The 17,342-nt window shown below is 44.0% G+C and overlaps 1 protein-coding gene and 2 long non-coding RNA genes across 3 annotated transcripts; all 3 read left to right on the top strand.

The window, feature by feature from the left end:
* Nucleotides 1-2,770: 2,770 nt before the first annotated feature.
* On the top strand, nucleotides 2,771-3,089 carry LOC130197392 (uncharacterized). The gene is made up of 2 exons (XR_008832441.1): nucleotides 2,771-2,802; nucleotides 2,957-3,089. It is a non-coding gene; the product is annotated as an uncharacterized LOC130197392 (long non-coding RNA).
* Nucleotides 3,090-3,601: 512 nt separating this feature from the next.
* LOC130197265 (uncharacterized) lies at nucleotides 3,602-5,537 on the top strand. The gene is made up of 2 exons (XM_056419843.1): nucleotides 3,602-4,752; nucleotides 5,457-5,537. Exons 1-2 carry the CDS (start codon nucleotides 4,042-4,044, stop codon nucleotides 5,460-5,462), a joined length of 717 nt encoding a protein of 238 aa, XP_056275818.1. The 5' UTR covers nucleotides 3,602-4,041; the 3' UTR covers nucleotides 5,463-5,537.
* Nucleotides 5,538-10,179: 4,642 nt separating this feature from the next.
* LOC130197266 (uncharacterized) lies at nucleotides 10,180-10,800 on the top strand. The gene is made up of 2 exons (XR_008832412.1): nucleotides 10,180-10,515; nucleotides 10,668-10,800. It is a non-coding gene; the product is annotated as an uncharacterized LOC130197266 (long non-coding RNA).
* Nucleotides 10,801-17,342: the final 6,542 nt, after the last annotated feature.

Here is a 17,342-nt window from a genome sequence, read left to right as displayed (position 1 = left end):
ATATAAAACTCACTGGGACGGCGGTGGCCGCGGGGTATAATTTTCATTTTCAATTTCAGGAAAGACATCTACTGGGAATTACTCAAGCCAGTGGAGATGAGTGTGTTTTACTGATGAACACAATCAAACGGAGGAGACGACCAGGAGAAGACGGAAGGAGACATGTGCAGAATACTCACTCCAATGTCGGTTCATCTATTGGACCTACTTTGTTCTTTTCTTTAATTCTTTTCTTTAAAAAAAATAAAGTTATAACTTCTAGTTAGCCGTTCTGTAACTTTTATTTAGTCACATACAATGCTGAAAACGAACCAGAGGCCTCGGCGGAAGCAATAGTTCAAGTGCTAACATTTTAGGATCCATATATTAATCCCATATACCTCACGAGGAGTGAAACATATACACTACCGTTCAAAAGTTTGGGATCACCCAGACAATTTTGTGTCTTCCATGAAAAATCACACTTTTATTTATCAAATGAATATAAAATATAGTCAAGACATTGACAAGGTTAGAAATAATGATTAATATTTGAAATATTAATTTTGTTCGACAAACTTCAAGCTCAAAGGAAGGCCAGTTGTATAGCTTATATCACCAGTATAACTGTTTTCAGCTGTGCTAACATAATTGCACGGGTTTTCTAATCAAACATTAGTCTTCTAAGGCGATTAGCAAACACAATGTACCATTAGAACACTGGAGTGATCGTTGATGGAAAAGGGCCTCTATACACCTATGGAGACATTTCATTAGAAACCAGACACTTCCACCTAGAATAGTCATTTACCACATTAACAATGTAGAGAGTGTATTTCTGATTAATTTAATGTTATCTTAATTGAAAAAACAGTGCTTTTCTTTGAAAAATAAAGTCATTTCTAAGTGATCCCAAACTTTTGAACGGTAGTGTACATCCATGAGGGAAGCTATACGACAATAATTATGGAGGGAAGGAAGAAAGACAGAGAACATAATATTTCCTTATTTAAGGCTGAATAAAAAAAAATTAGAGTCTTCCTGCCTCCAAATTAAAAAAAAAGGCTGAAAATCATGAGCTTGGAGTTGGGCCCTGATCATCTCATGTAATTGGTCTGTTGATCAACCTAAAGGTTCTGGTGTCATCCCAAGTGAGGAGTGCGATGGTTCGCACTAAGTTATAGAATGAAAATATTTGTCTGAGAGAAGCACAAGATTTTTTTCGTTGAAATTAAGCATTAGTAAACGAATGATGTGAATTTGTTTTGGGTGGCGTCTAATGGGCAACGGGACCCGAGGACAGAATAAATGAGGGGCAGGAAGTAGAGACGGAGATCACCGTGACAAAAGGAACAGCAGGTGTGGTGCATGGACACACGTGGTGGAGAGCAGATGCTGCACGATAACAACGTGTACATGAGAGCGGGACGCCGCGGGGAAGGTCGCGTCTAAAGACTGGGATTCACGCGTTGATATTATAGTCCAAATCCACAGCATAACTTTAAAATGTAAAAAGCATCCTCGCGAAAAACAGGTGATTTAATAGTAGTGCTGGAACAGCCAACAGGAAGTGGGATTAAGCCTTTTGAGTGGGGCCATAACTACATAAATAGATGGACAGGCAGGACCAGACAAGACAAGAGGAAACCTCCCATGTCTCTTGTCCTCTATGTCGTGAAATGGTCTCCACTACCGGACAGTGTGTCACACTTACATCCTGTCTCCAGCGTGGAAACAGAGAAGCCACGGAGAACAGCTGATGAGGCGGTGGGAGGAACTCAACAGGACTCAGGAAGGACAAATATACAAAACAATCTGCAGAGATATGAAAGAATTAAGACAATTTTAACAGCTAAATCAAATAGATATAAAATCATATTGTACGTATATGTAATCCTTCGTGAAGGTAAATGTTTATATTTGTGTTTTTCCTCATGAGCATTACCCACAGACTCTCAGGTCTGACGCTGCAATGTTTCTACGTCCTCATTCAGAGTCCTGCAGATAGCCTGTGTGTGTGTGTGTGTGTGTGTGTGTGTGTGTGTGTGTCTTCAGCCTTAATTTGATGTCTAAATAAGTGGTTCCTGCCCCCAGGGGTTCCCAAGCAATATATCACTGCGGCAACAATGGAAGTTCCCTTGTCATCGTCCCTGGGGACCGGCCGCTCGCCCGCTCATGCAAGGCCTTGTGGGAAATGCGGACCAAGCGAACAACACACCGACGCTAAATAATGTTCGCACACACACACACACACACACACACACACACACACACACACACACACATGTAACGGAGTTAGAAATGTATTCTGTCATTTCTTGTTTTCAATGTGTTGTATTTTATTTTTGTTTGTTGTTCAACAATATTGTTGAGTGTTTGTGAATTTTATTTTAATGAGCCATTTTTATTTAGCGTTATTTTTAAAATTCTGTTTCCTGTGGAAATTGCTTTCTATCTCTGTTGTACTTCCTGCTCCCGAGTTCGTCTCACCGTCACAATGGCTTTGTATTGCTGAAGGTGAGTCGAGTGAGGAACGATGTCGAACTATTTTCTCTGTATTCTTTAATAAAGTGACCGTTTATGTCACATACAATAGTGGAACGTTAATACGATCCCGGCGTCCAGCTGTCGTATCATTTAGACCGTTAAAATATACGTTTGGTGGCAGTTTCGTTGAGCCAGTTTGGCGCCGTTTGTTGAGCTACATCCGGTCGCCAACGTATACTTTCTTTGTGTAAATTGTTTTGTTTTGCGTGTGTATAGGAAGCGGAAGTACAGAGACAGACCAGAAGGAAATTGTGTGTGTTCTGCTCTTTCCTGCAGGTATGGTTTTCCTTTTGTTCATTTTCGCTGTTTCTGTTAAAATTACTCGAGCTCATGTAGTTATTTATTTTGTCGAATAGGGGTCGCTGTTTTGTATGTTACATGTTTTGTATGTTACATGTCATGGTTTTTGATGAATATTGTGATCATTTAGATTCAATGTGGTCCGTCTTCCCCGCACAATGGCTTTGTATTGCTGAAGGAAGCGGAAGTACAGAGACAGACCAGAAGGAAATTGTGTGTGTTCTGCTCTTTCCTGCAGAATAAATAAGTATTGGGAAAATACACCATCTGAGTCAAGTTCTTCCGTGCCTGTTCCACATCCGTTACACTGGTGCCGTGACCTTCGGATCTTCAGACCAGCTTGATGCTCGTCGCCGTGGATGTTGTGCTGACGTCCTGATCCGCCTTTGAAGACCGTTGTGGTCATATCAGGTTTTTAAGAGATTGTGGAATAGGGCATAGTGCTTCAAATTGTTTGATCTCAGTGTGTCGATGACTTTTGATTATTGATATATAAAAAAAATTCTTTTTTCTTCTGCATATTCATTGCATTTCTATTACATTTTGGTTCTAAATACACAACGCAAGTACATTTATTGGTTATAAAAACGATCGCTATAGCAACAATGGATGAGTTTGCTAGCCCTAAGTTGCCAAAGGGGAGGGGTAGTTGGCTCAGTCATATTTCTGACAGTAGGAATGTGGGATACTCTAAACTAACACCGGATAATTGTGATACAGGGCTAGGTCAGAGCCCAGATTGTTCTCCTGTTGGTGGGTTAATGAGGGGTCCTCTTACGTCTACTCCTGACAGTGATGTCGATGCCATAAACCATCTCACAGACATGGTAGGGAAGTTAGGTGTTCAAATTGGTGAGTCTATTGTAGAGAAATTAATATCAGCTGGTGTTGTAAACATGAACAGTGATACCCAGACTACTACCACCCAGACAACACAATGTACTGTTGACCAACATGAACGCCCTCCACATGTGACAGTCCATGTGAACTCTGATAAAGGACTTCAGACATTCAGAGGTGACAATACTGACAGATACCCAGTCCAGGACTGGATTGACATGACTAAAACACATCTCCGAAAGCGAGAGATTCCTCTGTGTGACCAAGCAGAAGAAGTTATGAGCCATTTGATGGGCAAGGCCAGAGATGTTGTGAAGATTGCCTTGCGTAGTGACCCTGCGCTTAATGTCAAACAAGAACCTGAACTGATATATAATGTTCTCCTCCACTACTTCAGTGTCACTCCCTCATGTCTTCCTCTCGCAGACTTCTATGCTACCTTGCCTGAGCATAGAAAACCCAGTCGACTACTGGATAAGACTGAACAAAGCTGCCGACCTCGCTCTCGTAGGCTTACACAGACAAGGGAAGCGGACGGAGAACATGAATGATGAAGTGGCGCTTATGTTTGTCAAGCACTGCCCTGACCCAGAATTGGCTTGCACTCTGAAGTTTAAACCACTTCACGAATGGACCTCGCGTGATGTTCAGCTGAGGATTGATGAATATCAACGTGAGTTGAGGTCTAGTGGTGGTGCCGCGGGTACTGCACATCTAAAGAGCTACATCACTGCAGTGGCTTCTGACCAGCCCAGTCAGCCATCGACTGGCCAGGCAGTGCAGTGCCTTACTCAGAGTCCCTCACCTTCCCATCTCCAAACCCAGCATCATGTGTGTCATCCCCTTTGCCCTTCTCCAGCATCTGTCCCAGTTCCAGGTGAACTCTGTCATGCTCCGAGTCGTCCCTCTGTGCCAGTCGTGGCACAAAATCTCCAACAGTCAGAGGAGAGACTTCTCACCCGTATGGTCGACATGTTCCAGGAGATGATGGAGAAAATGCAGTCGCGCGACACTGTGCATCCAACTCGAGGTGGGCGATTCCAGCGTCCCTCCCATGAAAAGCGTTCCAGAGAGGCAGTTTGTAAGGTCTGCAATGACTCAAGCCACACCACCATCTCACATTGTATGGCCGAGAGACTTTGTTTTGGCTGCCATGCCCCCGGCCACACCAAACTGAACTGCCCTGCCAAAGACTCAACCCGATACCAGGCGGAGGAAACTAGCCGACTTGTATTCAGAGGGAGGCAGTACAGGTCGCACAATAAACTCCCAAACAGACGACATGTCTGATGCTGAGACTGTGTACACGTCTGCGAGAGACTCGTGTGATAAATCTGAGGTGGTTGTTTATCAGAATATTCACAGAGTTGGCAGTAGTGACAGTCTTTTCTACACACCTGTGGTAATGGGTGGGACTATTACAATAGGTGGCATGTTGGACAGTGGCTCCATGGCATGTAGCATTAATGAAACAGCTGAGATGAAACTGAGAGATGCTGGAGTGATAACTGACCAAGAACAAATTGATGTCAATGTAGTCCTTGTTGGATGTGGTGGACTTCGTGTTAGGCCCAAGTGTGCTTTTGGTGTGGAGATGGAAGTTTATGGTTCTAAGATGTTTGTTCCAACACTTGTTGTCCCTGGACAGCATGATGAGTTGATTATAGGGACCAATGTTATAAAACACGTCTTGCGCCAGTCTAAACTCTGCAAGTCCTATTGGAAGACTGTAAATGGCCCTTGCCCAGACAAAGACTCGGACACTGAAAGTTTTCTGTCCATGCTCTCAGGTCTGAGCCCATGGAAAGGTGGAGATGTTCCTGACAAGGTCGGTACAGTCAGATGTAACTCAGCCACCTACCTCGAGCCTGGCCGTGAATATCTCATCTGGGGAAAACTACCCAAAAACACTGTTATCTCCCCAGGTAGCACCGTCATGACAGAGCCCACTTCATCCTGCTCAGCTCCCAGGGGTGTTCTGGTCGCAAAGATTGTGACGACACTTTGGGGAGACAGGCAGGTTCCGCTGAAGCTCATCAATACATCTGACAGACCTGTGCTCTTGAGGCGAAATGCAAAGTTGGCTGATGTCTATACGTGTGCAGCGCTTGAGGACATGGATGTTGCTGAACAGACAGAGGTGCCCCTTGCTGGCTGCACCCAATCAGCCGTGCCTCCTGCTGCTAACGCAGACTCTTCCGAAGAAATGCTTGGCTCTATCGGGCTTAGTACTGTTGACGTTGAGTCGTGTGAAGTGTCTGTGGACAGTAAGAAGAGGATGGCTGACCTTGTGATGCAGTATGAGGACATCTTTTCACGCCACCATCTTGATTGTGGAGAGGCAAAAGACTTCGTTCATCGCATACACCTGTCGGATAACAGGCCATTCAGACTCCCATACAGGAGAGTGCCCCCTGGCCAGTACCAAAAGCTGCGTCAGGTACTGAGCGAGATGGAGGAAAAAGAGATCATCAGAAAGTCAAGCAGTGAATATGCTTCACCATTGGTGCTTGTGTGGAAGAAAAACGGAGATCTCCGCATCTGTACGGATTTTCGATGGTTGAATAAAAGGACACTGAAGGATGCTCATCCTCTTCCCCACCAGGGGGATTGTTTGGCAGCGCTAGGGGGGAACTGCCTTTTCAGCACAATGGATCTGACCTCCGGGTTTTACAATATGCCACTCCACGAGGACGACAGGAAATACTCTGCCTTCACCACTCCCATGGGCCTGTATGAGTACAACCGTCTGCCGCAGGGCCTCTGTAACAGTCCCGGGAGTTTTATGCGCATGATGACAAGCATTTTGGTGATCAAAACTATTTGAGTCTCTTATGCTACTTGGATGACTTGCTGGTGTTTGCACCTGATGAGGAGACTGCCTTGCTGCGCCTGGAGACGGTGTTTAAGAGGCTGCGTAGACACAACTTGAAGTTAGCCCCCAAAAAGTGCTTCTTCCTCAGGAGGTCTGTAAAGTTTCTTGGCCATATTGTTGATGAGAGTGGTGTTTCAACAGACCCCAGCAAGGTTGAGAGCATCACCAACATGACAAGCACTGATCTCATGGAGCCTGATGGCGTGACGCCGTCCCCGAAGCGCATACGGTCCTTCTTGGGGATGGTAAACTACTATCAACACTTCATGCCCGGTTACTCTGCAATGGCCAAGCCGCTGTTTGACCTATTGAAAGGTGCGAAGAGAAAAGGTAAACAACACAAAAACAAACTGTCGAGCAGGAAGCTGTATGCGACTGATTGGACACCGGAGCAGGGACAGGCTTTTGAAAGTCTGAAAGCTTCACTGGTCCACTGTGTTGTCTTGGCTCACCCGATTTCAACCGTCCCTTCATGCTGTCAACTGATGCGTCCCTGGATGGTCTAGGTGCGGTTCTGTCTCAAATTCAGGAGGGTGACGCACGAGCCAGGCCCATTGCTTTTGCCGGCAAGTCGTTGTCTCGGTCCCAAAAGAACTATCCAGCTCATCGGTTGGAGTTTCTAGCCTTAAAATGGTCAGTCTGCGAAAAGTTCAGTCACTGGCTGAAAGGCCACAAATTCACTGTCTGGACCGATAACAACCCGTTGACTCACATTCTGACAAAGCCAAAGCTAGATTGTTGTGAGCAACGCTGGGTGGCCAAGTTGGCAAGTTACGACTTTGACATCAAGTATGTTCCGGGCCCACAGAACATCGTAGCTGATGCCCTGAGCCGTGTGCCGTTTGTCAAAGCGAGTGTTGGCCACAGGCTGCTCGCTGAGCCTTATGCTGGTCTCCTTGCGAAGTCAAGGATATGTCAAGTTTCTCAGTCCAGAATGCCTTTCGCTCATCCAGTCATGACAGGGAGCCCTCCACTCGGAGTGACGATGCCCATGCCCAGTCTGCATCCAGTCCGCTGCGCATGCACAGTCAGTCTGTGGCGAAGGAGGACGTGTCCGCTGTACTACAGTCACACATTGAGTGGGATGTTGGTCCGAGAGCCCGTGCTGTTGAGGTGTTGCAGCACTTACCTCAGTTGGTTCCGCCTGGACTAGACGTCTTGCCTGCTTACACCGTGAAAGACCTCTGTGATAAGCAGTCGGAGGATAGAACCCTCTCTCGTGTGCTGTCCTATGTCGAGAGACATCGGAGGCCTTCTAGGAGAGAAAGATTCAATGAGTCTGTCTTGGTCATGAGGTACCTGAAACACTGGGATAGGCTGACCGTGAAGGATGGTGTGTTGTACAGGATTTCAAGGGATCAGAAGACCAAAGCAAAGCGGTTCCAATACGTTGTCCCTGACTCACTGAAGACTGAGGTTCTGCAGGGGATTCACGATAAAGCCGGACATCAAGCTCAGTCCAGGAGCCTCAGCTTGGCGAGACAAAGGTTTTTCTGGCCAAACCTCGACAGGGATGTAAGAGACTATGTTCGTCATTGTCAGCGATGCGTCGTAAGCAAGACAGTCGAGCCTGAAGGACGAGCCCCCCTGGAAAGCATAAAAACGACCCGACCACTGGAGTTGGTCTGCATTGACTTTTGGTCGGCTGAGGACTCCAGAAACAGATCTGTTGATGTTTTGGTGATAACTGATCATTTCACGAGGATGGCTCAAGCGTTTCCATGTAAAGACCAAACAGCTAAGCAGGTGGCTAGGGTTCTATGGGACCGGTACTTCTGTGTCTTTGGATTCCCGGAAAGGATCCATAGTGATCAAGGTGCTAACTTTGAGAGTCTGCTGATTAGTGAGCTTCTCAGGGTCTCGGGTGTCAAGAAATCGCACACAACCCCCTATCACCCAATGGGGAATGGGAGTGTGGAACGTTTCAATCGGACCCTGGGTGGCATGATTCGAGCGCTGCCTCCTGAAGAGAAGGCTGACTGGCCTCGACGCTTACAGACTCTGACGTTCATGTATAACTGCACGGAACATGAGACGACAGGTTATCCTCCCTTCTACCTCATGTTTGGCCGAATCCCCCGCCTGCCTGTTGATGTCCTCTTTCGTACTGTTCTTCATGACTCTGCCGTGATGAGCTATGAGAAGTATGTGGCGAGTCTCGCTGACGACCTGAAAGAAGCAATGAATATTGCTCAGGTCCATGCTACAAAAGAGCAGAATCGACATGCTCAGTTGTACAACAGGAGAGTAAAGGGACCCAATATCATGATCGGTGACAGGGTGCTCCTGGCCAACAGAAAGGAAAGAGGTAAAAAGAAGCTTGCTGACAGGTGGGACTCAACCGTCTACACTGTGGTGGACGTAAAGACGGAGACACATACATACAGAATCCGCGACACAGTCACTGGACGGGAGAAGGTGATCCACAGGAACTTGCTGATGCAGGTTAATTTCCTTCCTGTGGGGGACACATGTGAAATGTCTGACCGGGCTTCATCCCTGCTAGTTACAGGATCCTCAGCTTCAGGAGATGATGGTGGTGAGGCGGAAGAGGTGCCTGGGAGAAGGAGTGAGCCTCGCAGTGTGGCTAGTGAAAGCGTTGACACTGAAAGTGACAGAGCACCTCCTGTAACTGTGGAAGATGGACAGGGCATCTTGACTGATGCGGTGCCTGTGGATTCGGAGAGGAGAACCATTGCATGGATTACTCAGTTGTCTGTGCCAAGTCTAGCTGAGGCGGAAACTGCTGACATGACGAGTGTTACTTCTGATCTCCAGAACACAGCTATCTCACATGAGGACCACACAGCTGATCAGTCTGTGTCTGGTGATTCTTGCCCTGTGACTGCTGCAGATGTCTCAGCAGATGTGAGACAGTCGGACTTTGATCTTGACACCACGACACAGACGGACAACACATCTGACACTTCGCACACTGTGGTTGAGGTCTTACCCGCACACTCTGGTGGTTTTAATGCACAGGTCAGGTCAAGATTTGGTCGCATAATTAATCCTGTGAACAGGCTTATACAGACCATGTCCGGGCAGGATGTTGTCCAGGAGTAGCTCAATGTTGGGGCTGTTTGCAACTCCAAATTCCAGATTTTTACTTTTTAAAATCATAAGCCGATAGCTTATGCCCGTATGGGTCTGGAAAGTGTTGTATTATAATGTCCCACTGTTCTGTTTTCCTTACGTCATGGGCCAGTATTGCACTGCACTTTGTGTGGGTCTTGTGGGGTGTACAAGGCACCCCGTTGCCAGTTGTTGGGTTGAGAGGCAAGCACTGCTCTCGTACCACTTCATCCTTATGGGATACATTTTATGTTGGTTTTCTTGATGTTGGCCCTTTGTAGGTTGTCTACCTGTAATGTTTTCTTTGGCGTGCACTCTGTAGTCAGTGCTCATGTTTGTTAAAATTCAGTGGGGGTGAATGTAACGGAGATAGAAATGTATTCTGTCATTTCTTGTTTTCAATGTGTTGTATTTTATTTTTGTTTGTTGTTCAACAATATTGTTGAGTGTTTGTGAATTTTATTTTAATGAGCCATTTTTATTTAGCGTTATTTTTAAAATTCTGTTTCCTGTGGAAATTGCTTTCTATCTCTGTTGTACTTCCTGCTCCCGAGTTCGTCTCACCGTCACAATGGCTTTGTATTGCTGAAGGTGAGTCGAGTGAGGAACGATGTCGAACTATTTTCTCTGTATTCTTTAATAAAGTGACCGTTTATGTCACATACAATAGTGGAACGTTAATACGATCCCGGCGTCCAGCTGTCGTATCATTTAGACCGTTAAAATATACGTTTGGTGGCAGTTTCGTTGAGCCAGTTTGGCGCCGTTTGTTGAGCTACATCCGGTCGCCCCAACGTATACTTTCTTTGTGTAAATTGTTTTGTTTTGCGTGTGTATAGGAAGCGGAAGTACAGAGACAGACCAGAAGGAAATTGTGTGTGTTCTGCTCTTTCCTGCAGGTATGGTTTTCCTTTGTTCATTTTCGCTGTTTCTGTTAAAATTACTCGAGCTCATGTAGTTATTTATTTTGTCGAATAGGGTCGCTGTTTTGTATGTTACATGTTTTGTATGTTACATGTCATGGTTTTTGATGAATATTGTGATCATTTAGATTCAATGTGGTCCGTCTTCCCCGCACAATGGCTTTGTATTGCTGAAGGAAGCGGAAGTACAGAGACAGACCAGAAGGAAATTGTGTGTGTTCTGCTCTTTCCTGCAGAATAAATAAGTATTGGGAAAATACACCATCCGAGTCAAGTTCTTCCGTGCCTGTTCCACATCCGTTACACACACACACACACACACACACACACACACACACACACACACACACACACACACACACACACACACACACACACACACACACACACACACACACACACACACACACACACACACACACACACACACACACACACAGGATGCACAGTCTCTGATATGTGCTCACATAGAACCTGCTCCCTGCTCATTTATCTTTCTTTTCATTTCTTTTCTATGTTCACTCTCTCTTTTTTTATTTTTCCACTTCCTTATCCTACCCCCCACCCCCACCCCCTTGCTCATTCTTTCATCTTCCTCATTCATTTTCTCTGCTACACTTGCCTCTTCCCAAGGTTTTAAATACATCTTTTTATTTTTTTTAGCAAAGTGTCCGAAACAGCACAAAGGGAATATTGAGAAGACCTTGTAGGGAGAGCCACTTAGGGAGGAGAGACATACGGTCAGAGAGGAAGACAGAAAGGGGGAAAGGAGGAAGAGGAAAGGAAGCCGTGTAATGGCGCAGAGCCTCTGAGCTCCCCCCCCCCCCCCCCCCCCCGCCACCCACACACATCCATGCAATTGCGCAGCTACATCGTGTAAGCTAACCCATAAAGGTTGAAGACGGGAACACAATCATTTTTAGAAGTGATGACAAATCAGAAAGGTATGAAATGACTTCTGAGAACAGCAGTTTGACAGAGTATTGAATCCTTCTGTGGGATCAGAAGTCTGACGGTGGATTTAACGAGCTTTCAATGCCGCTGTTATTGCACCAAAAGGCGGATGTAGTTCTAGACTCTAGAAGGGTGACCACTCTGTTAACCATCACACCATCACTCTCATGGTGAACCTATCAAAGAAAAAATAACAATGAAGGTGTTTTGCATCATGATAGCAAGCTTCTTTAAAAAAAAACGAGGATTCAATTAATTATCTGTGTACGAATGAATGAGCCTCTGTTTCCTAGAAGGCAGTCCAGCCCGACTTTAAATATAATAGCGAGCGTCTTACGAAAAAGTTATTCATATTATAGAAACAAATAAAGTTTCCCTTGAATTATGGGGCAAGAAAAACACATCTCTCTCTCTCTCTCTCTCTCTCTCTCTCTCTCTCTCTCTCTCTCTCTCAACCACACACTTCTTACGACTACCCACTGTCCACTACCTACTACCCACTAACCACTGTCCCACGATCACTTGCATCAGTGTTGATGAAAAAATGACCGGGACGACATTAGTGGCTCGCTAAAGCGTGTCAAGTTGTCGACTCCTTGCTGCCCTACCGGCTGGCTAAGAGGAGTTAGGAGCCAACGATGGTACAAAAGAGTCAATAAAATATATTTCTTCAAAAACTGTGAATCATCGGAAGCACAAAAAGTCCTTGAGCAGCCGGTCATGAATGAGCATCGACGGTATTGGGCTAAGGGCGCCAGAAGAATGCAAGATTTTCTGTGGACACACACACACACACACACACACACACACACAAACACACACACAACCGAACACATAATCTCGTCCCAGGTTTCAGACTGCCGGAGATAATAAGACATTGTTATCAGAGTTCAGGCTCTCTTAATTGCCCCTGTGACTAAGATGTCATTTCCTCTCTCTCTCTTTGTCTCAGTTCCTGAACTCTCAGACAATCAATTTAATTCACCTTCCAAAACAAATCTCCCCCTCGCCTCACAATCAATTAGCATACGAGGAAATCAATTAGGCCCACTGATAAATGAGCTATGAATAGAAAGCTGACAAACAATGGGGCACCATACATCATGATGAGAGCTGATGCTTTTAATTAGTGTAACATTTAACATCCGCAATTATGAAGACGTAATGAAGAGATATGACTGCAAAGCATCCGCTGTTGAGCTCCTCAAGGTGATCAGTGTGTGTGTGTGTGTGTGTGCGATATTAAAAAATATGTTAAGCCTACATCACCTGGAGATTATGCATGGGTAAAAAAACAACTATTTGTTAGTTGTTTAGGATATATTGATTGATTCTATTGTTTAAGTATATTTCAACACCTTAATAGTTATTGTATTTGCTGTACTTCTCTTTTTAGTTTAATTCCTTGACGAAACTATTCCGAAAACCAATGGCGGTCTTCTAATCTAAGATCATACCAGAGGTTAGGCAATATAATGCTGACTTTTGCAGGAAAAGGAAACAAACTTTATTTATACGGTATATTTCATTAACAAAAGGAAATGTGCTTAAGTTGAATATTACAAACATCAATAAATATTTGCTAAATCAAGAAGATAAGGAGGCCAATTCATGAGCATTTACACAAACTAAAAATGAATTTAATTGCAACTCAGATGATAATATTAATATATTTTTTAATACAATAGAAAAGTAAATGTTTAAGCCACCTTTGAAATACTTTACATTAAACTATAACAAACATTCACCACATACAGCATTATAATTGTTTTGTCACTAAAACTCAAATAAAGCAATGATGGACACATCTAATATTTTAGAAATGACTTCACATCACAGCTACACACATATCGAGATGTTTAATGTGGAAGCTGATCCAATAATACTCTCTGTACATGTTTTTATAAGTATAGGAGGTTTGTTACTATCTCACCATCAACTATATTGAGATTTAAATGATTAAAAAAACAACAAGGAGAAAAGACATTTTGATTTTTGATGTAAAGTCCCCCATGCTGCCACTGTACAACCCACACAGTCCAATAACAGCCCACTAAGGACCTGAGTGTCCTCAATGGCAGCGACGGCTCTGACGGGCTCACAACAGAGAGACATTCGTACTGACGGGGTACCAAACAGACGTTTCTTCTTCACAGGGGTCACAAGTAAAAAAAAAGATGAAGCAACACATCAATCACGTCGGCTAAAACACAGCGAGATGTTGTCTTTTTACTTTTAATGAATTGGATTTGTTGAGGTGAAGAAACACACTTTTTGTTTTCCCACCAACAACATTGTAGCCTGCAGCTGAAGTGTTGTTGTGTTACAGTTAGGAGGAGATGGAGAGAGGGAGAGACGGGGAAAGATGGAGCTGCAGAGACACAGAGATGGTGGCAGGAGCTGTGTAAATATGTCAGTGTGGCCCGAGCTAGGAAGCAAGGGAGTCGACCTTGGTCGTAGTTTAAGAGCCGTCTTCGATGTAGCGAGCGGCCATTTGTCTTTCTCTTTCATCGTGGCTCTTACTTTGTTTTCTGGGCTCCTTCCTTGGTCCTCTTTTTGTCCGTATAATTCATTTCCCCTTCTTTTATCCCTCACTTCAGCATTCAATTCAAAATCCTTGTCATCACTTTGAAAGCGTTGCATGGTCAAGCTCAGAGTTACTACGGCCCCGGGCTCGTTAGGTGTACCTCTCTCTCGATTGAAAATCAAAGGCGCTCGGCTTTATGCTTTTGAAGCTAATGCTTCCAGACTTTTACAAACCACTCCCACAGGAATGGATTTCAGTCGACACTTTTAAAGAGCAGATCAAAACCTGTTCAGACCTGACAACACACATCCATAACTTACAGATTGACATATTCATATTCATTTCATTGGTTCACATCCTGCACGCTTGAAACGAGCTGCAAGGCACCCTTAAAGCTGCGGTCGGTCATCTTGAGGAACTAGATCTGAAGAATTATCCAACAGAAAGATATAGCGCTGTGTTGCCATCCATTGTCCAGTGAAAGCAGCAAGTTGCTAAGTCTAGCCATCAAGTCACGAAGTCAGCAACACTCAGTGCGTTTACATGCATTCGAATAACTGGATGTTGTTGGTACTTGCAGTTGTTAAACTAGCAGCTTGTGAAAGACTCCTGAGGCCAGCAATGACTCCATGGGGAGAAGACAGGCAGGTAGATAGACAGGTAGACAGGCAGGCAGGTAGACAGGCAGGTAGACAAGCAGGTAGATAGACAGGTAGACAGGCAGGCAGGTCGACAGGCAGGTAGACAGGCAGGTAGACAAGCAGGTAGATAGACAGGTCGACAGGCAGGTAGACAGGCAGGTAGACAAGCAGGTAGACAAGCAGGTAGACAAGCAGGTAGACAAGCAGGTAGACAAGCAGGTAGACAAGCAGGTAGACAAGCAGGTAGACAAGCAGGTAGACAAGCAGGTAGACAAGCAGGTAGACAAGCAGGTAGACAAGCAGGTAGACAAGCAGGTAGACAGGCAGGTTACATTACTCCCGCAAGAGAGTTGTTGTTCTTTTTTTTCAGAGCATTTGATTCATTGATTGCTTTCAGGATGTAATGTATATACAACTGAAGTATATTTATTCTTATGCTTATTAATTAGAACTTAATTTAAAAAAAAAGATTTTGCTGATGATTACCAACCCTGTAATCCAGTCATTGTCATAACAATCAATTATTCATCTTTTCCTTCCCCTGACGTCTGTGCACAGAGCAAAGCTGTTATTATTATTTGCCTCGATTCATTCAGCCTCATATTATTTTTTTTTGTCTGTTTCGGTCGTTTTTTCGTAGAGATGTTTTCTGTCCCTATTTCTACGAATGTGATAAATTTTATTTTCTTTGATGCACATCGTGTGCAGGACTCCCTGACGAAGACACCCCCACACACACACATACACACACACACACACACACACACACACACACACACACACACACACACACACCTCAATGGGTCTTTTCTGGTTGAATTAAGGACAAAGAAAGGTTGCCACATCCTGCCTGAGTGAATGTTCTGCTGCACACGTCAGTGAGGCATTGCTTAACAATAAATACAACATACCACACATCTGCAAAACAAGTCTTGACACTATACATACCTATAATAGTTTTATCTCAAGGCTGCAGTCATTGTATTTATTTCACGCTGTCCTAAACAAAGCGCCCACATAGACACAGCAGTTGCATTCTTCTTGTATGCCGCTCAATGATTCTTCCAAGGAGGCTCAATCCTCACATTAGTATGCACACACAATACACACACATCCTAATGAAGTCTAATACAGTATCTACAGCCTCAATACATTAATACATCAACACATTGAGTTAGTTAATTAGCTCACGAGACTGTGATGTGATTAGTGGCAATATTTCAGTCTTAATCCCAGTGTCTAGCATGAAACCATCATTTATTTCCTCTGATTATGGCTAAAATAGACCAAAAGAGGCCCGTTTTCAAACATGAATTCAATCGCCCCCTGTAGAAACGTACTCTATGGGGTCGTATGCACCTTTACTTGGTCACATAATGAATTCAAGCTCCTTACGCAGGCAGCCGGAGTGCTCTGGACCAGCTGATGTGTCAGCTTAGCTTCCATATTACTTTTACCAGCTGGGCGGTCTATTTAAAATGCTGCCGCTTTCTTCCCGTTGCCCCCTCGAGGGTTGCATTGATCTCTCTCTGCTATCCGCTTTTTTTTGTTGTTGCTATCTTTAAATTAGACTTTTACAGGGAGTGATATGAAACAGAGCCTTCATGCCAAAACAAAATCTATATTTACATGTATTCTCATTATAATGTTGCGATTCAATCGCTGAGTGACTGGTTTTTTAATCTCTTATGCCCTTGTGAGGCTGAGATGCCGCAGTGTGCTTTGACTCCAAAGTGAAGAAAGTTGGAGAAAAAGGATGGCTCATGATTTTGTGTTTGGATTTGATGCATTAAAAAAAAATATATATTACATTATAGTTCATGTGACCGTCGTCAAAACACGTGTTTCTGCGCCTGGGAACTGATTCTTTTTTAAATTTATTTATTAAAACTATTATTTATTTATTATAAGACAAAAGACAATACATAACACCTAGAGGACGACGAAACAGTGCGGACGACAAAACAGTGGACAAAACATCATAAAGTCAGAGTATGGAGAAAAATATACATTTCTTTTTAATGCACGTGTACATGTGTGCGTGTGCGTGTGTGTACGATTTTGTAATTTATTTTGTATTTAAAGAAACAAAATACATGGATGAAGGCAGATGTATATGTATGAGCGTATGCATGTACATGGAATTGAATTGGTTTCAAGGCAAGGTAAAATAAATAAATAAATGAATTAAGATGAATTAACTAAATTAACTAATTAATAAGTTGAGTGGTGACATGTTTGTAAAATTCTTTTCCAAGATTCTTTTCTGCAAGATGGTAACGTGCAAAGACTCGACCTGGCAGAGTGATAGAATATCACCAGTCTGCAACCACTACACACACACTTGAGTCAAATAGTTCCCAGTGAATATTGAATAAAATCCTTGCTTTTAAATACGCATCCTGATTACCCGGGAGGCGGAGCAGCAGGATTGTGACAAGCGGAGAGCCGCCGACAGATCCTGTGAGTGACGGATGTGAGAGTGATTGAGAAAGCCTTTCTCCTCACCTTGATCATGAATGATAATGGGAGATCAGCTGCTAATTAAGTCAATTCTCAGAAGGCTCAGTGATGGTTGCTCCGGAGAGGCAGCTTAGTGCCGCATGTGGCCCGCCATCCGGTTTGGTCCCAAACATTCAGGTCAGTGCAGATCAGTTATGTATGTGTTGGTGTGAATATCT

The sequence above is a fragment of the Pseudoliparis swirei genome, chromosome 7 (assembly GCF_029220125.1).
Source record: "Pseudoliparis swirei isolate HS2019 ecotype Mariana Trench chromosome 7, NWPU_hadal_v1, whole genome shotgun sequence".
NCBI lineage: Eukaryota > Metazoa > Chordata > Actinopteri > Perciformes > Liparidae > Pseudoliparis > Pseudoliparis swirei.
Note: the sequence above shows the minus strand (reverse complement) of the source record. Positions and strands in the feature narration are given on the sequence as shown.